Source organism: Phalacrocorax carbo, chromosome 1 (genome assembly GCF_963921805.1).
Source record: "Phalacrocorax carbo chromosome 1, bPhaCar2.1, whole genome shotgun sequence".
In the NCBI taxonomy this organism is placed as follows: domain Eukaryota; kingdom Metazoa; phylum Chordata; class Aves; order Suliformes; family Phalacrocoracidae; genus Phalacrocorax; species Phalacrocorax carbo.
In genome coordinates this window covers 123,282,311-123,305,684 of record NC_087513.1, presented here as the reverse complement: position 1 = coordinate 123,305,684, position 23,374 = coordinate 123,282,311, and the positions used below count along the sequence as shown (strand labels likewise).

Below are 23,374 nucleotides of genomic sequence, written 5' to 3'. Positions count from 1 at the left end.
ATCAGTGCCAGGTTTTAAGCAGTTTTGAGTCCATCAGCAAAAACTTACTGAGTTTAACAGACAAGTGAGCAGGATTTGTGAGGACTCCAGTGGTAGCTTAATGCTTGACTCGAAGTACTCATTAGCTGTAAAACTTCCTCCAGAAAATTGTCTCTGAGTCAGCTGCAGGAGAATAAAAAGTGAAACTGAGAATTCATAGTCCTGCCTAATGCAGATGGTAACTTAATAACAAAGGGAAAACTGACTTCCCTAAGCAGTGGGAACACTTGTGTGCCTGCAGCAGAAGACTCCAACTTTCTAATTTGCTCTGCCTTGGGTGGACTGCGTGGAAGCACACTGCCAGCGTGACACAGTATGACACACACAGGCCCCTCTACTAACCTGTCACGGAGGCAAGTGGCCCCACCTGCTTTCCTGACTGCAGGACCAGGAATACTCTGATACTTCTAAAACCTGTACAGTGAAGGATTAATGTCATTTTCTAGTGCAAATGAATGATATCAAACAATGCTCTTGTTTACAAAAGCATTGCAGACATTGTAGGAATGTCAACATTGCAGAATTGTTTAGAATTTAGAATTATCCACAAAGTGGTAAGAAGAAAAGGAATCAAAAGATTTGAAATTTGCTTTCAAAAAAAAACCCCAAATTGGGTCCTAAGTCCAATAACAACTTTTGTAAAAATATAGAATCTTTTTCTTCCTTTTAACTCTCAGGCAGCCTTGGTCAACACACCTGCAATCATTTAAATTATATAAATGGGAGCACCTGGGGGAGAAACACAAGTATAAACTTGAGCTGTAGCAGGCTAAAGCAGCATTATGGAAGACCAAAGCAGAAGAATGGTAAGTGGTTTGTTTAAGGACAGACCCTGTCCTATACAGAACTGGCTGGCTTGTCTGTGAGAGGGGAAGTATGTGTTGCTCATTTAAGGATTTATTTGTGGGTGTTTAAATCTTGTAGGGCTTAATTTCTGGCATGGAGGGACTTGGAAGCTGCAACTATAAGGGCAGCTATGTGAAAGAGCTCTGTGTTCAGGAAAAACTAAGTAAAGATAGGTGTTTTTATATATGAGTACTGTGGAAAAGTTTTGTTTTGCTTTTAAATCCCACTGTGAATCTAGCCATCCTTCTGGAGTATGAATCTTCCTTATACTTCCTTGTTGGAAGAGGCAGGAACCCAAGGAGGAGGGAAATGGTGGAATAATTGCTGTGTGTGAATCAAGGACAACCAAACCCTGCACCCTTTTCCTTGTGACTTAATAGCCTCAGAGGTATCCTGGTCCTGTGAGCAGGTTTGTCAGTACTTTTACTGACCCAAATTCAAGGAAATGGCTCTAGTATTTTCTGTGTCAGCAGGCTATGATGTGATGGAAGGCAATTGGGACGTTTCTCTTTTGAAAAGTGACAGGTAGCTTAATGCTTATTATGACTGGTGTTTTACAGGCTAACAGTAAATGTGAATCCTAATGAGTCTGAGGTGGGGCTTTTTGTGGATATAATGGGATGGCTTGGTAAAATTGCAATTACAGGGAAAACGGGTGACTTTTGGAACCTCAATATGTTTGATAGCTAAAGGTTTTAGAGAGAAAGATTATGAGTGTCTGTATTAACTACTGTTGACCGCTAATACCGATGTGTTCGGGTGAGAGGCTCACAGTGATGTGCCACTGGACAGTAGGCACAGTTGATCATTGTGTAGCCCTGTAGGCACGGCCAGAGTCACAAAATGTGTCTGTATCTGTACTGAGGGCAGCTGGGCTGCAATGGCCCAGAGCAGGTGAGAGGGGCTGCCTGGAAAAGGGTGCAGTGACAGAACCTCTCTGGAAGCACACATAAACTAACGCCAGGATGCACAGTGGGGCCTGTAAAGGGAAGGAGCCCGACTTCCTGCCCTACAAAGGCACCGTGTAGGTACCTCGGGAGTGGGGGTTGTCCCCCGCTGACCACTGTCCCAGCTCCCGTTCTGGATGACGCTGAAGCCGGTCGGGCCCCACAGCCCGCCACTACTAGCGTCCTCCTCCTTCCCTCGCCGCGCTGAAGCCCCGCGCCACGGCCTTTCCGCGCCTCCATTACGACCTACGCCATTATGCCGGGGGGGGGAAGGGAAGCGCACAAGATGGCGGCGGGCGCCGGCCGGGCCGCCCACGTGACCTAGAATCCGACTCCTTCTAGAGACATCTCGGCCGCGCGCGCCGGGACGCTCTCGCGAGTACGCCGAACAAAAAGGTGGGGGGGGGGGGGAAGGGGGTGTCGTGATCTCGCGAGGACTCGGGGCCGTTCTACTCCCCCCTCCCTCCCCCCACGGAGAGCCGGTGGGGGAGCGGAGCGCTCCGCCGGTGTGTGTGTGTGGGACGGGGACCGGCGGAAACCTTGCGGTATCGCCAGCAAAGCCCAGCAGACCCTGCCGGCTGCCCCGGCGGGCCCTGGCGCCCGAAGTCTCGCGACACCTGCGGAGCGCCCGGTGAACCGAGGCGCCGAGCTGTGGCGGCCGGCGGTCGGTCTCGCGATATCCCTTCCCCCGCCGGCGCCGCGCTGGTTGTTTTCTCTCGCGATAGCGCTGAGGGCGGGAGGGGGGGTGGGGGAGGGCTCGGGCAGGGGTGGTAGCGTGCGCGCTGAGGTCAGCGCGCGCCGCCGGGGGGCGGGGACTATATAAAGGCCGGGGCCGAAGCCGCGGGGGGGCTCAGTGAGGAAAGCGATTCGGGGCGGACGAGCGGCAGAGGCGGCGAGTTCCCAGCCCGGCGAATCTGAATTTCTCGAGGCGGAGCGGGACACCCCGGGACGATCTCTCGTTATGAGTCATGTGGCGGTGGAAAATGCCCTTAGTCTAGACCAGCAGGTGAGGGACGGGCCCCGGAGTGTGGGGGGAGGGGGGGCAGGCCGCTCCGTTAACCGGCGGCTGGGGGCGAGAGGAGAGGCGCGGAGGGCGCTCCGAGTGCGTGTAGGGGGGATGGCGGGACGAGCGGTCGGGATTCCTAGCGTGGGGCTCGCTTCCCTCCTCGGTTCCTGGCTGTTGCGTCGTGATTTACCCCCTTCCTTCCCCTTCCCCGCGTGTTTTTGTCGGCAACCCCACCCTTCCTCCCCCTCCCCCACTTCTCCCCCCCCCCCCCCCAGCGCCACCGGTTTGTGGCGTATTCGGTTGTTGCGCAGTTTCCGTCGTGCGGCGGCACCGCGCCGGGTTTCCTCCCGCGGGAACGCGCCATCGCCGCGGCGGGGAAGGAAGGGGGGGCGGGGTGGGGGGGTAGAGAGGGTCGGGGGAAGGACGGGACCGCCGCTGGTTTTCCGAACGGCCGGGGTGGGATCCGTGCCTGCCCCCGCGGCCTCCTCGCCACGCTCCAGGCCCGGCTTTTGTGTGGCGGCGAGCGACGATGGTAACGTTGGCTGCCGGGCCCCCCCTGGCGGCGGCGGTGGGAAATGGCCCTGCGCGCGGGGGGGGGAATGGGGGGAGGAAGAGGAGGAGGAGGGAGCCCGGAGGGGGCGGCAGGGAGAAAGGCAGGATAAATGGCGGCCATTGTGCCTCTGGCGGCGCGAGGCGGGGGGTGGGGGAGGACGGCGCTCTGGGCCGGCGGGGCGAGGCGGGGGCTGGGGGAGGGGGCGGTGGCGGTGGCGGCGGCCGCCTTTGTTGGAGCTGCGTCAGCGGGTCCCGGCAGCGGCAGCCCTTTCCCGCTCTTCCCTCCGGTGGCGGCGGGACCCGGTGACGCAGTTGGGCCTGGGCGAGGAGCGCCTGAGCTGGCGTATGCCGGGGCGGCTCCCGAGCCCGCGGTGGTGGTCTCTCATTTTTCCATTATTTTTCCCCCTGTTTTCCTTTTTCCTCCTGCTCCTTACATATTCCACCCCCTACCACCACCCCCGCCTCTCCTGGGCGGAGTCAGGCACAGGCCTCTGCCCAGTGTGGAGGGGATGGATGGTTATCTAATCCCTGGAGAAGGGGGGGGGAGGGGGACGGACGGAATGAGACCGCCGTGTTGTAGCGAGACCCAGGGCGGGCGGCCGGCGTGGCGGGGCAGCGTCAGTCCTCGGCGGCTTGCGGGCTTGGGGCGGCCGCTGCTCTGGAGTCCTGGGCGAAGTAGGTCAGGGAGCCGGTCCTTCCCCCCCATTCCCTCTCCCTTCCCCCCCCACCCCCCCTTGGTGGCACGTGACGGGTGCCGGATTAGCTGGGCGGCTGCGGCTGCTCCCTGCTGCGCCGAAAATCCCAACCCGCAGTGCCGGCTGCACCGCCGCCGCACTGAGATGGCGGCCGCGCCGGGCTTCGTCCCTGCGCCATCTCTGAGAGCGGGTTTTGGCAAGTGTTGCCCCCACGGTGGAGACGGTGCGGGTCCAGTGCGAGAAGATTTATGCATCGCTTCTGTTGACTGCTCCTGGAGGGCTGCTTTTACCTACTGGAGAGTCTTTGTTTACTGTAAAAGTACGAATCATTCTTTAGCCTCATGGTGGTCCTTGGATCAACTAAAGAGATCAGATTTTAAGTAGTACCTTTAAAGAGGATGATACAAGGCCCGCCGTGGGCGGGTTCTTCAAGAATCCAAATGTCCGAAGTGGCAGCACACAACTGAATACCTAGAAGGACAGTACACTGGGCTCTATGCTTTGGATTGATTCAGGTCATATTGGAAGACACTTTCATGTAATTGGTCTTGCATAAAATTTAACTGTATCTAAACATGTCTTGTTATTCCTCATAAATTTTTAATCTTGCCGTGCAGGCGAACAACTGTAATAAGCTGGTGTTTAAGCTTTCTAAGCTGCCCACTACATTCTGCTGAAATGAATCCACGCTGTGTTTGACCTAAAACATTTGTGTTACGTGCTAGTAGTGCCTGAACTGAAATAACTTGGGGTAGGCTTTACTGTGAGACTGAAGGCTGGAAATGGAGTTTCACAAAAGCAAACAAAAAATTTGTTTTTGCAGGAAGAGGTCATCTGATGTTTTGTGAACAGTAGCTGCCTCAAACAGAAGTCTGCAAAGCCTCAGTAGTGTTAATACAGTGTAAAAAACAGCTGAGTCTCTGCCAGTGAAGTGTCCAACTGAATTGATGTTATTTGGACTGTAGTCTCTGTAGACCTAAAAAAAAAAACTTGCCACTGATCTCAATCAGAATGCATTTGAGTGGACTGAAAGACTCATTTAAATGGCTGTTCAGCCCGCCTGTAGTATGTGAAGCAGAAGTCTGTGGTGTTTGATTTGTTGGGTGTAAGAGACTCTTCTGGCCTTTCTGCCCCTGTAGTGTATGTTTCTTGGTGGTTATGAAGACACTTGGAGATGGTATTATCGTGAGTACTAAATGTGGTTTTGGTTCTTCTCCTTTACAGGAGATATAACTGACACTATAAACAAATTCCTTTGCAGCAAAAACTTGTTGGAAAGCTGCTTGCTTTTGATAAGCAAAAGGGTTTTTTTTGTATCTTGGCATAAATTAACGATATAACATGTTGGTACTTCTTTTATCTTTTCTAGTTTTCTGGTCTAGACTTGAATTCCTCGGACTCTCAGAGTGAAGGAAGCTCTTCAAGCAGTAAGTACATGCAAGTTCTCAAGCTTGCAAACAGAGTTTTAGAAATAAGGGGTTTGTAGCTGTGAAAAGTAATTTCTGAAGATTCACAGAGGCTGATGGGGAAATTGAGGAGGTTGCTAGTTATGCCTGCTTTGAAAGTGCTCCTACGTAAAGTATACAGCATTTAACTATAGCAGTGATATGGCATGTGTAAACTTCTTGAGTACTTGACTAACTCGAGAGAACTTAGTGTTCCAGTTTTACCCCAGATTTTCTGTTGCCCCTAGTCAAACAGCTGAGGCCTTGGATTGTAGTAGTAATGTGATGATCTGTCTTAAAACATCCAGGTAGAGTTGGAATGTTTGAAGGTAAAAGTTCTAATAGTTAACTGTACTAATTGTAATTCATTGAGTAGAAATTGCGTTCTCTGCCACACAAGGCTTAAGTATGTTAAGAAGAGAGGTGAATCTTCCAGGAATTCACGTTCAGCTTGTGCCTGGTACATTCTGGTTCATGATGTTTAGCAGACAGATATTTCTGGAATGTAAATTAAGAACGATATTCAGAGGCAATTACGTGTGGCTTATGGTTTGGTCTGAGCTGAACGGATAGGGATGGTTGAATTTAAGGGGAAGGAAAAATAATGGTAAAATCTTAAGATGCTCAAATATCTGGCACCAGATTAAGCCATAATGAGGTCGAAGAAGACAGGCTTTCATCACAGACACTGTAACATCTATAAAGGGCATGTAAATTGGTCAAAGAAATACCAAGACAGCTGTGCCTTAAGTTCTTGAATACTGATTTAGGTAGCTGCCTCCCCCTCCCCCCCCCCCCCATTGCACTCATCTGAGAGAAGGATATTAAGTGCTGTATTAGAAGACTCTTGTTTAAAGATGCTGTAAGAGGCCTAAAAGCTTCTGAGGCTGACAACTTCTTTCTAACCAAAAGCTGTTGTTGGAAAGGATAGTATCTCAAAAGGTGCTGATGCTGCAATCTTGTAACACTAACTTTCTTTTGTCCTTTAGAAGGCCGATACATTCCTCCTCATCTGCGGAACAGGGAAGCTTCAAAACAGGGTATGTATCAGAAACACAATAGCAACGCTTGTCTGGTTCTTGGCCTACTTCTGAATCTTGAGGAACAGACTGTTAAAGGCTTTGTCAGTACTGTTAAAGGCGATTATAAAGACTGCTTGACTATTCTGTGCAAAACACTGCAAGTTAACCTTATGCTTCTAGTGTGCTATTCTTGGTTCCTTCACCAGGTTGTATTCTAAGCTTGAGGTCAGTATCTGGTAAAATACCTTCCATATCTCATTAAGCAATTAACTGTGACTGAAGCAAGATGGAGTCTGCCATCTTAACTTGACTAGCTCTGTAATCTTGAGAATTGATTTTAAGTGCTTTTGGGAGTACCAGTTTTTCTGTGATGTGGAACTTACAGTGACCAGTTGTTTAATATGAACAAATAGCACAGTTTCACTTCACAAATATGTTTTGCACAGCTTGCCCCTAACTAGGGAGCATGAGAAACAAAACAATTAGAGATATTGTCCCTGTTTCTTGTAGGGATAACTTCCTTGTTCTACAGCTTCTTGTAGTTTTTATGGAAGTCCACAAGAGCACTTGCGGAAGGAAATGTGGGATGCTGGTGCATGAAACATGTGACTGATATTGGTCATATGTTTACGCAGCAGGGTTTGTGCTGAGAAATGGCCTTTATATCTTGCAGTTGACTTTTCTAAACAAAACAAAAGGATATCTTCTGGAGTTCCTAAGTGAAGTAAATAATGACCTTTATTTGTAGGAGATAAAGATTGCAGGTACAGTGACATGCATTATAATGTCTCATGACTTGTCCAGGTAAAAGAAATACTTCCTCTAACACCTACTGAAATACTGGAATGGAGGAACTAAAGTAATTTCTGCTATACTGCAACTTTAAGGAAGACTTAAATCTCCTCTAAAGCAGTGGACTTCCACAGAATCTCCTTTCAATACTGCAAGAGGACTCCTTCCATTTGGAGTGGGTGGGACAAGAATACTGAAGTATATGTTGATGTATCTTGTAGTACTTCTGGAGCTGTGTAATTTTAAATTGCCCTAGATGAAGAATGCTTCACTTCCAGTCTGATGCCATTTGAAGAAACAGATCAGTCTCTTTTTTTCTCGCCTTTGCGTGTGTCCAAGCTAGAAGCTAGTGTGGTGGGTTCTTAGCTTGTTTAGTTGTGTTTTAACCTGAAAGCAGCAAGACCTAAAGCACCAAATGATGAACAGCCTGTTAGGAGAGCTGACTGTTTTGGGGAGAGAGGAGGACTGGTTGGTAGGTCAATGTATTTGAAGTGTGTGATCACATTAATCTCAAATGTGAGCAGTCTTCCAAGAAATCAGCTAGCTAACCCTGAGAGGAATGTGCAAGTTTCTCAAAAGCAGGAAACAGTTAAGCCAAACTTAAAGTTGGCTTGTGGACATCTGCTGTTCATAGATTTCCTTTCCCTATATGGTGATTTGTACCAAACTCCAGTTTAATCTTTGGGGATATTGGATATGAAGGAATGCGTTAGTCTTAACCTTGAGTCATATCATGACCTGTTACGTATAGGACTGTCACTGTTTTTTCTGTGCAAGACAAGAGTTCAGGCATTGCAGTGTGTGTGTGTATATTTCATATTATAGATACTATAATTGTTACATATACTATAAAATAACATATTCTATTTAGATACATATCATGTGTGCCTTTTCTGGGGGCTTCAAGCTTCACCTTGCAAGAAGGTGAAGTCACGAAACTTAAGTTTGATGTATGGCTTGTTTAATTAATAGAACATAGGCTGCCAACTTTCCTTGGTAAACACAATGTTTCAAAACTTCCTTTAAACCTGTTTGAGTGCAGTATCACTAGACTAATTTATGGCTTCCTGTGACAAGGTTCATGATGGCTAGATAGAAAAGCTACAATTCTGGTTCAGGCCCTCTACTGAGAAACAAAGAGGATATATCATCAGTACAGTGATGTAAAGCTGAGCTATTTTATAGGATGATTTGAAGCATGTTACATAGTTGTACTTCTATGAAAATAATGTTTGCTTCTGTTATCTACAGTGAAATTCACGATTGCTTCTTTGGCTGTGTCAAAGCTGATCTGTATATTGGCTGTTCCTTGGAATCTTTAGCAACAGATTTTTCAAGGTGTATACATTAGTAAGCAACAGGCAAAAGAGACTGTGGATAGTAGTGGTATTTGACCATATAATGGAACCCGTGATGCAATCTTACAAGTGTAGTAACCTGATAAAATGTTTATTCATGTAAAAACCAGTTAAACTGCTTGGTAGAACTGTGTTTCAGTAATCCATTAGAATTGTCTTGCTCACATACTATGGCCTTAACACTTTCACAGAAATCCTTAACTATTACTGCATTCAAGAAGTTAAAGAAAAAGAATTACTTGTTTCTCCGGTGTGGTGTTCTCTTATACATGCTCTAGAAACAAAGTGTTTACTCTCTAGCTTCCGGTTCTCACTTTCCTGTAGCTGATGACAGTATACTAGTTCATAGGCATTATTAAAGTTGCATAATGGGCTTGTTTGTAGCTAAGTAAGAAATTGCTTAAGGCAGTGGACTTAATACTTCAAAAATAACTGTTCTTCATGTTGACAAAGAGCTGAGCATCTTCATAACTTGAATAGCTATTGACAGGAAGCACACTAAGGGATCCAGAGTATGTATTATATAAAACTCCTACAGTGCTTTCTTCAGCTTACTCTTTCCATGCATCCTTCGGATCTGCTCCTATTTTAATACTAATCTGTTAGCTTTGTGCATGGGAACGAGACAGTACAGAGCTGCAGGAAATAAGAGTAGGCATAAAAATCTGAACTGCCATTAAGGACATATTTTCAGCTCTTAAAGCTACAGTATATGGAGCTCAGTGTGCAGGGCTGCCTGCTCTAAAGTGTCTTACTACCATGAGCTTGATTTGATAACACTAAAGCTTGTTGTCATGTCCTTGTTAAAATGGAAGCTGCCCTTGGCTATTAGATCAAGACGTAGATGTTAGGACTTACCTTGAGGGTCTTTTATCACCTAAATGATTCTATAATTCTGTTTCTCCCATCTTCAAAAAAGCTGATGATTGTTGCTGCATGTAGAAGCCTTTCAAGTAAACTGACAATGATTGGTGTTACAGCATTATAAAATGCAAATTAAAGCGTTGGTTGAAGAGGAGCATTGACAATTCTACCACTCTTTGTGGTGCAAGAACTACAGAATTGCTCTGGAAGTTCGTTAACTTACTGAACTCCAAACTTAACCCGCTGAGAAATACATACTGGATGGAATTGAAAGAGGTTTTTACTTAAAGCCTTGCTGTTTTAAGGAATTTTCATGACAATTCTTGCATGGTCTTGTGATCATTCTCTTCACTGTAGAGAAGTAAACCTGTGGTCTGTTGTGGGTTGTCTTGAGTGCATTTGCTTTTGATTTTATTTTGCCATGTGTTCTAAATAATGATGATGTCTTCTGCTAGCTGGTTACTTAGAATTTACTCATATGGCCTGGACATCTGTTCTTGTATGCTGATCCACAAGTAACATGAAACTAGGAATACCAAACTGAAAGTGGAATTAATGGCCCTAATTGTCAAGTAGAGTGTGTATAGATATGTAGTTGTTCAAGACTTGGTCTAGAAGTTGCTGTGCTACCTTAAAGAAAAAATATGGCAAGGTACCAGCTTCAGAAACTAGTGTAGTAATGAGCTAGGGGTAAGCTTACTTTGTATGTTATTTGAAATATAGAATTTTGATTACTTTCTGGAACTTTGCAGACTTGGTAGAAGGTCTAAATGTAGACTAATGAGAAACTATATCTATATTGTCCTGAAGATTGCTCTGTCAGTACCACTGCTATTAGATCTCCTGGCAGGATGACATACCCCCATATTTCTAGCGTGGTTTGAGAGTTACTGATGCTAAAATCTGACTTCAGATGTCTTCTAAACAAGCTACAAATAACTTTCTCATGTGTTAATGAAATGATTATGGTATTCCTGATCTTCTGGCAGCAGTCTCTCCCTGTGAAGTTAACTTATCCTTAAGGACTAAAGTTAATTTTTAAAGCACTTTGGAGATCTTGAAGCATTCTGTGATCTTGTGTGCTGATAAACTTAATGCATGGATAATTTTTGCTGTCGGCTTCAGTTAGGCAGACCAAATAAGTAACAGTGATCACACTAGTTTTTAAAGTTCCCTTGTGACTAGCACATGTCTGGATTCTGAGGAGCAGAATTTGTTTAAATTCCTTTTAAAAAAGAGAAGGGGTGAATGACAATCTCCAGAGAACATCTAACAAGATAGGATAATGGTTGTAGCAAAGGTTTTTCAGAGAGAGAGGGCCTAGAACAACCCCTTTCTTCATAGTAATTCTGTCTTGTGGTTGGCTTTATTGTCTGGTTTGTAGGTCTTTATCTGTTTCATAATTGCACTTACTGTCTACCAGAATCCCATAGTTGAGACACTGTTTAGGTCATGTTTTCAAACTTGTGAAGGTGGAAATACAGATCAGAACTTGTAAGTTCTTAGTCTAGTACCAAAGCACTGTTTAATGCTCTGTGTTTCTGCCTGACTCCTGACCCTAGGCAGCTGAATAAAAGCAAGGCTTTTTACTTTGTGGTGTTGGCAAGCTGATGTATTTTCAAAGAAAAGGACCAAGTAGAAAAGAGTTATACCTACCTATAGTAGGTGCCTACTTAGGTATGGTAAAAGTGCTGTGGAAAAGCTCGCTGTGGTAATTCATTGCGAAGAACTCCATATTCTGTATTTTTGCATGATACTGTTAATTTGTCTTAGTCTGTGTAGACGAGATTGCTCTGTGTACGTGCAGTATAACAAAACATTGTAACTTAGTACAGATTTGAGATGCAAGGGCTAATACCATTATCGATCTCCATCAGAGGCCTTGTTACCCTCGCAAAAACTAAATGCAGGGATTTGTGTTGAAGTTGGAGAGATAATGAAGGCTTGACAAGACTTAGTGTCTTAATGTTTCTTCTGATACCCATCTTCCCAGAGGAGGCAGCTTAAATATTAGCACTAAGTGCAGTGTTTTTAATAAATGACATGCTTGTACCTGAGTGGAGTTCTGACAGGCAATGAGAAATGCTTAGTTCCTGTTTGAATAAGTCTTAACATCTGTACATCTTCATTCTTGAAGGGCTGCCTGACTTTCAGTCCTGTAGACCTTTCAGTGAGGACTTATTGGACAGAACTTAATGTTGTTTTTTTTTTTCTTGTAAAAGCCTAGATGATGTAATGTATGGTTAAAATATCTTTCTCCACCAGGTTTTGATAGTGGTGGCTGGAGTTCTAGCAGAGACAAGGATGCGTACAGCAGCTTTGGTGCACGGTCTGACCGCGGATCAAAACCAAGCTTCTTTGACCGTGGAAATGGATCAAGAGGAGGAAGGCAAGTACTTGTCTAGGTGGTACATACGAAGTCTGTCTCAGTTCTAGTAGTGCACCTGTAATCTTGGTGTTAAAGCTAGAGTTCTAGGTGTGAACAACAGGATAACGTAGGAGGAACCTGGGAGGGGAGGAGAGAGAGAGAACCTTTAAAGCTATGTGGGTGAAAGGATTGGAAGCCTGCATGTGTTGAAAAACATGCCCTGTAGTCTACCACCAGCCACTCACTGCAGCTATAATGACTTGCTGACTTAACCATTTTGCAAAAAAAAAGTGCTGGATGGGTGGCTACTTCCAGAAAAGTCATGAAGAGCTGTTGGGAGTGCATAAAATGCATCAAAATGGATTTTTTAAATTTCGATATTTTTTCTGCTTGTTTAAAAAGTGCAGTTAATAAAACTGGGTGAGACTCTTGCAGGTTCTCTACCTTACTTGATCAGTCTTAAATACATCATGCGTTGTATGCACAAGTGTGGTGAGAGTGACTTTTATCGACTAGTAAAGCTGACGCTAGTCCTGTATCCAGACTTTTCTCAAACATGATTTACCAGACCAAAAGCTAAACAGTTGAGGTAAGGACTTCTTCCACCTTCTTTCCAAGTCAGTAATACAGGTGAGCTCCCTTTTAATAAAATAATAATGTGACATGTAATTGAGGTATTTAGTTTGGTCACGTATGTGGTGGGGGAATAAAGGAATAAATTACAGCACTTGAGGATTTTGCGTGGATGTGGGAAACCTGTGTAAAATAAGGCACAGAGAAAGGGCAGTACCAAACAATGTCTCTTATGAGGTTTAAGCAGAGCTCTCTACAAAAAACTGCAAAGACTGAGCAACTTGAATTGTGGCTCTGATTCTTTACACTTAATAAACTAAAAATTTTGATACAAGGTTCAGTGTGTTAAGCTAAACTGAGCTGTGAAATCACAGCAAATTCTCCCGAGACACAGAATGACATGACATAGTCTAATGGCTGGGACTAAACTCATCTCAGTTCGTAGGTCAAGAAGCAAGTACGGATAATCTGATGACTTCAAATTGCTCTACAGCTGTATATGTAATACACAGCATATGCTGTGACGTTATTAGAGCTTTAATTTTGTATGTCAAGAAATCCTGTTGACCAGGAATGGTGGCCTGATATTTTTGCTGTATTTAGGTATGATGAGCGTGGAAGAGGTAGCGACTATGATAGGAGCGGCTTTGGTAGATTTGACCGTGGTGGGAATAGCCGCTGGTGTGACAAATCAGATGAAGATGACTGGTCAAAGCCTCTTCCCCCAAGTGAACGCCTGGAACAGTAAGTAATGGAGTAGTGTAAAAGCATATGACAGGGTCAGTTGATAGGTCCAGCAACTAAAATACTTTCTCTTCTGTTTTTAGAGAGCTCTTTTCAGGGAGCAATACTGGCATTAACTTTGAGAAATATGATGACATTCCTGTTGAAGCAACAGGCAGTAACTGTCCTCCACATATTGAAAGTGTAAGTTTTTTTTACATTTGTTTTGCTGCTGTATCTAATTCACTGTTTTGCACGTGCAACTTGGTCTTGCCTTCCTGCAGTTAAGCAGTTCTGCAGAGGAGGGTTGCGTATGATGAATGAAGACATAGAAGTTGTGTGTAAGCTTGGTCAGTTAACTTACGGCTCACTTTACTGTTTAAAAACAAGATACATAGTTAACATGTAAAGAAGTAGAAGTGCTTGGAGGTGCTGGTTTGCTGGAACAACTGCTTAAGCATAGGCATTGTGACATGTTGAGCACAGTATGCTAGTGTAGTCCACACTTGAGGCTTGGCTGACTTTTTAAGAACTGCTTATGTGACTAGACTAAGTAGATATCAGATTCTTGGTAACCAGCTCCTGAGTATCTGTAAACTTGTAATAGGCAAGCTCTATAGAAAGAGATGAAACAAAAGACTTCTAGGACTGAGTGATATGTTCCATGGTGGCTGAAGGGAAGGATCCCCATCTTGTTTTAAATATCTTACAGTTCAGTGATGTTGACATGGGAGAAATTATTATGGGGAACATTGAGCTCACACGCTACACCCGTCCTACTCCAGTCCAGAAACATGCAATACCTATTATTAAAGAAAAGAGAGACTTGATGGCCTGTGCTCAGACAGGTAAGTAAATAACTCTTTACTGTTCAGTTGCTCTGAATGTAAGAGTAGGGTCTGGTATTTCTCAAGCTGCAAGTAAGAGGTCAGTAAGGTAGTACATCTTTGTGTTCAGAGTATACTGTGTGTTGGAAATTAATTGGATTTAGAGTCTTGCAGCTGCTTTAGATGTGGCTTGACTGGATGTACTGTGTTTGTCCTGAGAGAGATATTCATGGCTTAAATCACATGAATGCTGAGTGGCAAGTCTTTTGTAGGCAACCTTTACTGGCTAAGGAGTGCACTCTAATGGCATAGGTGGTATCCATATACTGGTGCAGATGTTACTGGGAATATGCTACTGACACAGGATTAGTGCTGCAGTTGACAGTACAGTAGCTTTGCAAATAACTGTTAATACTAATGAATTGTGTCCTAATAGGGTCTGGGAAGACAGCTGCATTTCTTCTACCAATATTGAGCCAGATTTATGCAGATGGCCCTGGTGATGCATTGAGAGCCATGAAGGCAAGTATTGAAATGCCCAGTCCTGGAAAAGCAATGACCAATGTGTATTTTTGCCCCATATGCTAATGTCTGCTACTGAACACAATAGTTGGGCGTAGATGTTATCATTATTTTGGGTGTGATAGGCAAGCTTCTCAACTTCCAGAAGACTTCAGCTGTTTCCCTTGAAAAACACAGGCTGTGAAATATTTTACCCTACCTAAAGAGTTGATATGTGTAACCATCCAGAAAAAAAGATTGTGTTTTTTGCTGCATAAGCTTTGAAGATGCCTCTCTTGCTACAAAAAAAGCTACTCGGTCACACATGTATATTATAGTGGCTTTGGGATAGGAAGTAACAGGTTCTATGGCTATTATATCTCTGCTTAAGTTATGGATCACAGTACAGGCTATAGAGAGCAAGTTTTGCAGCTTTGTTGCTGTTAAACATATTAACCAACAGCTGAATATTGGGTACTGTAGTAGGGCAGAGTCTTCAGATGCAGTGCTTAAAACAAGTTGGCTCTCAGACATGCTTTTTCTTTCTTGTTAAGACAAACTTGGTGACTTGTCTTTAACACTGCCCGTAGTAGCTGTTTTAATTCCCCTCTTATTTGGGGTACTCATTTTGGTCTCCTTATTTTTTCCAGGAGAATGGAAGGTATGGGCGCCGTAAGCAATACCCAATCTCACTGGTCTTGGCTCCCACGAGAGAACTAGCTGTGCAGATCTATGAGGAAGCCAGAAAGGTATATCTAGGCATTCATCATTATGAAATAGCTTGGGTGTAGTTTTTCTTAGAGCTAATTTACTTTGTTTTATAGTTTGCATACCGTTCCAGAGTTCGGCCCTGTGTTGTATATGGTGGTGCAGACATTGGTCAGCAGATACGTGACTTGGAACGTGGATGTCACTTGCTCGTAGCAACTCCAGGACGACTGGTTGATATGATGGAGAGGGGAAAGATTGGACTGGATTTTTGCAAGTAAGTGAAATGTTCTTAGCCATATGCTAAGACTGGACAATTAGAAGCTGTACTTTTTTAAAGTGAGATCTAGAGTTAATGACACTTCAGTTCTAGCTTTCAAACTGTAACCATCTAGTTGAGGACTTGTAGCCTAGTGTCTGTGCTGGCTTACAGCTTAAAGGAAAAAAGCTCTGAAGAGTAACCTATTACTCTTTAGGTACCTGGTGCTTGATGAAGCTGACAGAATGCTTGATATGGGATTTGAACCTCAAATTCGTCGAATTGTTGAGCAAGATACTATGCCACCAAAGGGTGTTCGTCATACCATGATGTTCAGTGCTACTTTCCCCAAGGAAATCCAGGTACTTTTCAAATATTTTAATAGTTCATAGGCCCAAAATCCATCTCTGGAAGGGGCAAAAAACCCCACTGGTTTAATGTTTTTTTTTTTCTTTCCCTTTTAGATGCTTGCTCGTGACTTTCTTGATGAATATATCTTTCTGGCTGTTGGCAGAGTAGGTTCTACATCTGAGAATATCACACAGAAAGTGGTATGGGTGGAAGAGTCAGACAAACGATCATTTCTGCTTGACCTGCTAAATGCCACAGGTAAAGACCACTTTCAGATAAAAAAATAAGGCAAAATTCAGGCAAGAAAAATATAATGGCTCAGGTAATAAGAACTTCAACTGAGTAGGTGAATGGAAGGATGTTTCACTAACATGCAGTGAATGTATTCCACTGACCAAATGTCAGTTTTAAGTTGATGTAGTACCAGAAGATCTTACTTAAAATGGGGAGGGAGGTCTCTGGTGTCTTCAGTTTAGAATAAAGAGCATAGAACTGAAACTGCCTTTCACCAGGTGGTGGAGCCAAGCATCGTGGCACCAAATATCACAAAAGACAAATGTCTGTGCAGCTTTCCGTGTGCTAACCTGTGCTTTAATTATTGTTAGGCAAGGATTCCTTGACCCTGGTGTTTGTGGAAACTAAAAAAGGTGCAGATGCTCTTGAGGACTTCTTGTACCATGAAGGATATGCCTGTACAAGTATACATGGAGATCGCTCTCAAAGAGACAGAGAGGAAGCGCTGCACCAGTTCCGTTCGGGCAAGAGCCCAATTCTTGTTGCCACAGCAGTAAGTGAAATCTGTGCAGTTTCAGCTGGTAAGCTTATTACTTGGCCTGTGGAATTTTACTAAGATTTGATTTAATCCTTTAACCACTAGGTAGCAGCAAGAGGACTGGATATCTCAAATGTAAAGCATGTCATAAACTTTGACTTGCCAAGTGACATTGAGGAGTATGTACATCGTATTGGTCGTACGGGTCGAGTAGGAAACCTTGGTAAGTATGATCTTGAATTTTCAGACAGCACTTCATACCTGTGTTGATAGGTGTAGTAACTGTTGACTAATCAGCAAATTGCAACGAATTAAGTGAGAGAAGACCACGTGCTGCCTTCTGACTGGAAGTTGATAACTGCTGTCTAGCCAGTGTGGAAAGTAACCAATTCCTTTAGCTAGTGCTTTTGTTGCTATTAAATCTCTGATGCCACATGTAAGCTTGGAATCTTCTGCGTCTGTCAGTAAGCAGCCAGGGCTTCAAGACCGTTATTCAACAATAGCTAGTTGCAAAACAACTCTTGCTTCTGGTAATTCTAGTGTTCTCAAGCTTGGCTGTAAAGAATCTGATACTGTACTTGTGAGAGCTGCAGGCAGATTGGGTTTAAGTGTTTGCTTTATGTGGGGCTAAAATAGAATTTTTACATCAGGTCTTGCCACCTCATTCTTCAATGAGAGGAACATAAACATCACCAAGGACTTGCTTGATCTTCTTGTTGAGGCGAAGCAAGAAGTGCCATCTTGGCTGGAAAACATGGCTTATGAACAGCATCACAAAGGAGGTGGCAGCCGTGGGCGATCCAAGAGGTAATGGTCACAACTTTGGCTAAAGGTATACTTAATCCATTGTGAGAGGCAGTTCTGTGACTTGTTCTCAGGCTACAAATAGCCAGTGGAAGATAAACCAGTGCAGTATTAACTGAGTTAGGTGTATCAGGAGGTCACAGCTTAATGTCTTATGGGTTAATTGCCTTATCATAAGACTCTTCTCCTCTTAAGCAGACAACTGGGTATGGGTGAGGTTGAATGACATTAGCAAAAATGGCTTTTAGACCTCCGTGAAAACACTGGGAATGCATACTTGCATGAGCCAGAGATGTACCATAAGCAGCTGTTTTGATGTGTAGAAGGTAATGGATGCCTCCTGACATAAACAGGAAAGGTATGAGAGTTAAGCTGCAGGGGTAAGGCTGCTTGTAAAATAGTTCTGCGGTGAAAACCTAAAATGCTTTATAAGCTGGTAGTACAAAGCTATGTTTAATGGCCTAAAGAGGTGGGAGGAGAAACCACCCTTCTTTTTAAAGTAGTTACCATGATACGACTACATGAATTCCAGTTTTGTTTTGTTCCTTCAGAAGTATGCTTATAAAATGGCCGTCCTTTTCTACAATGTAGGAGGTGGTCATAAATGCCTCACTTAACACTAAGACAGATTTGGAAATTCTGTGGAGCAAAGATTGCACTTAATCAAATCTTAGTGGGACCTGAGAAAGTAATTCTTAGTGTAACATGGCAAGTTCAACATGACCCTGTTTGTATAGTAAACTTCCCTTTGCTGTCTCGAATGCCCTTTTCAGATAGCACTGGTATGCTTATAAAGCATGCTGAACTCAACACTTAAACTAGTTGGCTGGCTGTAGTTGGTAACCACAGCTGAAGAAATGTGGTACTTGAATCTCAGTGTCTGTAGTGCTTGACACACTTAAGTGTTTGTTTTTCTTCCTTTATACAGCAGTAGGTTCAGTGGAGGATTTGGTGCCAGAGACTATCGAACAAGTAGCGGTTCTGGCAGCAGTAGCTTTAGTAGCAGTCGATCAACCAGCAGCCGCAGTGGAGGAAGTGGCAGTAGAGGATTTGGAGGTAAGAAAAACTGGGCAGGCAGTGCCGGCAAATCTGAAACCAGATGTGAAATGCCTGCTATGGTAAAACTTATGGAGGTAATGTTTAAATATGAGGTCAGCTGGGGCTTGTTCTGCCAAGTCTCAGCACCCTTCTTGGCTCTAGGCTAGTGCAAGTTACCTGTCTCTGGCTGGTTTGATGCTACGTATCTTTCCAGCACTTTAGTTCAGCGTGTGCATCTGACAGTCCTTTTGGGTGGGTTTCCTTTAAGAGATGGTAGACATCTTGTCTGTGTCCTGGGCTGTTTTCTTGTTATGAAGGCACAAGTCTTTAGCGGGTTGATTAATTAAGCATCACTTTCTCTTGCCTTTCCTAGGTGGTTATGGAGGCTTCTACAACAGTGATGGATATGGAGGAAACTATAACTCCCAGGGGGTTGACTGGTGGGGCAACTGAATCTGCTTGTGGCAGATACCCTACCAAACAAGCTAATATGGAAACCACATGTAACTTAGCCAGACTATACCTTGTGTAGCTTCAAGAACTCGCAGTACATTACCAGCTGTGATTCTCCACTGAAATTTTTTTTAAGGGAGCTCAAGGTCACAAGACGGAAACAAAGGAACAAGTAGCCCTATCTCGAAGGTGGTTTTGAAGACACTATTGCTGTAGTCAGGATTAACTCCCCCCCCACCCATCCCCACCCAGAAACTGCATTTATAATTTGTGACTGAGGATCATTTGTTTGTTAATGTACTGTGCCTTTAACTTTAGACAACTTTTATTTTGATGTCCTGTTGGCTCAGTAATGCTCAAGATATCAATTGTTTTGACAAAATAAAAATTACTGAACTTGGGCTAAAATCAAACCTTGGCACACAGGTGTGATACAACTTAAACAGGAATCACTGATTCATCCATAATATTACAAAGAAAAACTTATGCGGTAGCCTGCATTAGGGCTTTTGGTATTTGCAGATTTGAAAAATAAAACATCTTGAAGCATATCGATGCAATTAGTTTCTAATGTGGCAAAACTGTACTAAGTTAAAGTTCTGATTTGCTCACTCTATCCTGGATAGGTACTTAGAACCTGATAGCCTTTAATAAGCCATTCCAGTCATGATGAGATGATGTATGGATACATGCATACATTAAAAGCACTGTTTTTGAAGTTAATGCAAGTAAATACAGCAATTCCTTTTTCAATATTTAGGCAGATCATTAATGTGAGCTAGCCAAACGTGGGCAGAACATTACAGGGAATGTTTAAAGGTCTGATAACTTGAAATAGTTTTTAGGAGAATTCATCTATTTAGACTTTTTAAAATGCCTGCCATATGAAATTGAAATGGTAGAATGGCTGACCATGGCAGTGATTGGTCCTCCTCAAGGGCCTGACTGAATTTTTGGTCTAATAACGCATGCTAGTGTTGATGTTTTTTGGTCAAGAGGGTATGAACAGGAAGAATTATGCAGCAGGCTTTATTTTAATGCAGATTCACATTACTCTGTTCAAGCTGCGTGGAGATGTTAAACTGGCTTACTGTAGACTTTGTAAAATGGCTCCAGAAGAGTAACAAACAAACCTGAGATCACAGAGGTTGGAAATGTACATAAACTGCACAAGGTTTCAATTCTGCTATTACAGTGCAGTTTTAGTCAGTTTTAGTTGCATAGGTTTCCATTGTATTTATAGTCTGTTTATGCTAAATCTGGCCAAAGATAAGTATTGTCCACCAGAAAAATGCCTCTGCCACTTGGAATTTCTGTGCTGACTTTGTGGCCAGAGCAGTTGACAACTAATCTACAGTGGCATAGGAAAATGGCAAAAATCTCCTAAAGTGCAATAGATTTTTTCAAGTGTATTGTGCCTTGTTCTAAAACTTTTATTAAGTAGGTGCACTTGACAGTATTGAGGTCATTTGTTATGGTGCTATTTCAAGTCTAGGTTTAGGCCCTTGTACATTTTGCCCATAACTTTTTACAAAATACTTCTTTTATTGCACATTCAGAGAATTTTATATATGTCTTGTGTGCGTGTCCTTAACTTCCAATCTTATTTTGTCTCTTGGAGATTGAACGCAGCTTGTTTAAGGAGAAGGAAATAGATTCTAAAACTTATTTGGGACCATGGGAATGATAGCTGGGAAGAAAACTATTTGCACACGACAGATTTCTAGATACTTTTTGCTGCTAGTTTTGTGTAATATTTATTGAACATTTTTGACAAATATTTATTTTTGTAAGCCTAAAAGTGATTCTTTGAAAGTTTAAAGAAACTTGACCAAAAGACAGTACAAAAACACTGGCACTTGAATGTTGAATGTCACCGTATGCGTGAAATTATATATTTCGGGGTAGTGTGAGCTTTTAATGTTTAAGTCATATTAAACTCTTAAGTCAAATTAAGCAGACCCGGCATTGGCAGTGTAGCCATAACTTTCTGATAGTAAAACAAAAATTGGCAACTTAAAATTAAACATGCCAAGGTTTTGATACACTTGTCTTAAGATATTAATGAAACACTTCTAAACACTGATGTGAAGTGTCCAGATTCTCAGATGTTTGTTGCGTGAGTTTTGTTTAGTTGTGTGGTTTTTTTTCAGTGAATGTCTGGCACATTGCAATCCTCAAACATGTGGTTATCTTTGTTGTATTGGCATAATCAGTGACTTGTGCATTTTAGCAAGTTTTATCGGCCAGCAATATTTTCAGTTCAGATACAAGGATTTAAAACAATATGCAAGAATGGATTTAAACTTGCTGAATGTGAAAATTTGAATTTCAAGTCACTGTAGGTTTAGAATTGCTTATTGTATTAGTTTAGATGCTAGCACTGCATGTGCTGTGCATATTCTTGATTTTATTAAAATAAAAAAGTTGAACTGCACAGTCTACTCATTTGTGAAGCGTCACTCCTCTGGTTTATAAGATCTGTAGCCCAAGTAGTCCCATTCACGTGCAACTCTGGAAGCAGGTGAATCTAGCGTGGCACACATCAGCGTGGTTACAAATGGCAGCTATGCTCAGGGCTCCAGTGGTAGCAACCTTAAAATAACCTGTGCCCGGCAGCCTTGGATACTTGTGTGAGTTTTCTAGAGAAGCTAACAAAGCAGATGTGGGACAGATGAGACAACCTTCTTGTTTTGTTTTTTTTTCCCTAGGGGTGGGTGCCAAGTTGGGCTGTAAAAACATAATTAAGATTCACAGAACTTGCACTTGGACTTGATTCCTCAGCCATTGAATGCAAAGGACTTTACCTCCCAGCTGTGCTTCTGAACTCAGCAAAGGTGCCTTGTAGTAGGCAGCCTCCATTTTGACATCTTGCTGCTTGATTTCTTGCTAGGCAGCCTCACTGAAAGCAAGCATGTGCAATTCTGAGCTGGTGTACTAAAACAAAGGTATGGGATTGAGCTGTAATTAGGTTGGAGTGAGGTTAAGGACTGGAATGATCCAGGGGATACAGTGGAAGGAATAGGTTCAGGTGTTTATCTTTGAAGCTAGGCAAAAGTCTTGCCTTGTTTGAAGAATGAGATTTAGAAAGAACCTGGGTTTGAAGTCCTGTGCTAAAATGACTAGCAACTGGTGACTTCGCAGTAAGGGAGAGGGGAGAAAGCAATGCCTGGGACCTCTGATCCACAAGTGTGGTGCAGGCACGTGGTATGGGTTGAGGACCTGGTAAAGGTGTGATGTGGCATTGCAGTGCTGGGTCCATATAGTACTAGTACCATATGTAATGCAAAGGAATCTAACTGATTTGGTACACTGCCAGGCGGTGATGCGTGTGGGCCCTGAAAAGCTGTGGAAAGGAGGAAATGGGCATGCTTGCCAGTATAGCTTGCTGGAGGATATGCTTTGAGCACACTGACTGTGGACCACGCTAAATTTACCTGCTTTAGACTTGTACTAATTGCTAACCTCATCATGCAGGGCTTTGTGTTGTCGTGCTATGTCCCTGGATGTGCAACATGCACTTACTATCTTCCAAAAGCTCTAACCTGACAGGTTGTTTTTTCCCCGTATGTTATGTAGCTAAAGCTATAGAAGTACAGAGCCGCAGGAGAGAGTGAAGCGTTGTGCACTGTGCAGGTGGCCCATGGGATCTGGAAGTCAAGCCTCGAGTGTAAAGGTTTGCCCTCAGTGCTTGAGCATGAGGTTTGTTCCTGACAAAGGCTGTAGGAGAAAGTGCAGGTGTGGCAGGAGTCGCCAGGCAGCTGAAACCACAGGAGCACAGTGGAGCAGCTCTAGGCCAGACCCGTGAGCAGCATGCTCCACTAGGGATTGTAAAGTTAGTGGAATAGTTAGTAAAGGAAGGGGGGGCCTGAATACGGAGTGAGCAGAACGTGGAGGAGGAAGTCTGGTACTTAAGTGCAGTGGAAATGCTTAGGAAGATTCTCTTCCGTCGAGGCTGGAGGAGGCACTTTGGTGGTGCGAGGCTGCTGGGGAGATGGCAGGTATGGGGAGCAGCAGGACACTTAAGGCACTGGAGCAAGACAAGCACAGAGCAAGTTCCCACAGAGGTGGGATTTTACTTTAGTAGTTCTTAGCATATCGGGCAGCATAATTTTTCCCATGATAAATGGGAAGAGACTTGAGAATGAGTGGAGAAAACGAATCCTAAATCATAAGGTTTTGGGCTTACAGTGAAAATGATTACTGATGTGTCTTTGTGAAGCTGTGTTGCAGCAGGCCTTCAAAATATGCAGTAAAGTCCGTCCTTACCCAATAAATGGCTGCGTATGGCAATAGTGGCAGAGGTTATAGTAAAAAGGCTGTAGTAAAACATACTCTTGTTTCTGCCAGTGAGGCTACTGTGATCTGTGCAGATAAGTAGGGGTCTTGAAACAACATCATTTGGCTACGGTGATGAGGGGTGGGAGGGGT

General features: G+C 43.6%; 1 protein-coding gene across 2 annotated transcripts; it reads left to right on the top strand.

The window, feature by feature from the left end:
- The first annotated feature begins 2,666 nt into the window (after positions 1-2,666).
- On the top strand, positions 2,667-21,380 carry DDX3X (DEAD-box helicase 3 X-linked). 2 transcript variants are annotated; one of them, XM_064473162.1, is made up of 17 exons: positions 2,667-2,838; positions 5,455-5,512; positions 6,520-6,570; positions 11,832-11,955; positions 13,111-13,251; positions 13,335-13,434; positions 13,943-14,078; positions 14,494-14,579; positions 15,209-15,307; positions 15,383-15,543; positions 15,743-15,887; positions 15,990-16,134; positions 16,482-16,663; positions 16,754-16,871; positions 17,299-17,455; positions 18,384-18,508; positions 18,864-21,380. In XM_064473162.1, the coding sequence occupies exons 1-17, from the start codon at positions 2,794-2,796 to the stop codon at positions 18,941-18,943; spliced, it is 1,953 nt and encodes a 650-aa protein (XP_064329232.1). In that variant the 5' UTR covers positions 2,667-2,793; the 3' UTR covers positions 18,944-21,380. The 2 variants fall into 2 exon arrangements, with proteins under 2 accessions (XP_064329232.1, XP_064329223.1); XM_064473153.1 differs by having other exon boundaries at positions 18,381-18,508.
- Positions 21,381-23,374: the final 1,994 nt, after the last annotated feature.

What these genes read in the sequence shown, in the direction of transcription:
- DDX3X (XM_064473153.1), top strand. Translation starts at nt 2,794, where the DNA reads ATGAGTCATGTGGCGGTGGAAAATGCCCTTAGTCTAGACCAGCAG. An exon ending in CCAAGTGAACGCCTGGAACA is followed by an intron (nt 13,252 to 13,334) that starts GTAAGTAATGGA and finishes TTCTGTTTTTAG; the next exon opens with AGAGCTCTTTTCAGGGAGCA. An exon ending in CAATTCTTGTTGCCACAGCA is followed by an intron (nt 16,664 to 16,753) that starts GTAAGTGAAATC and finishes TTTAACCACTAG; the next exon opens with GTAGCAGCAAGAGGACTGGA.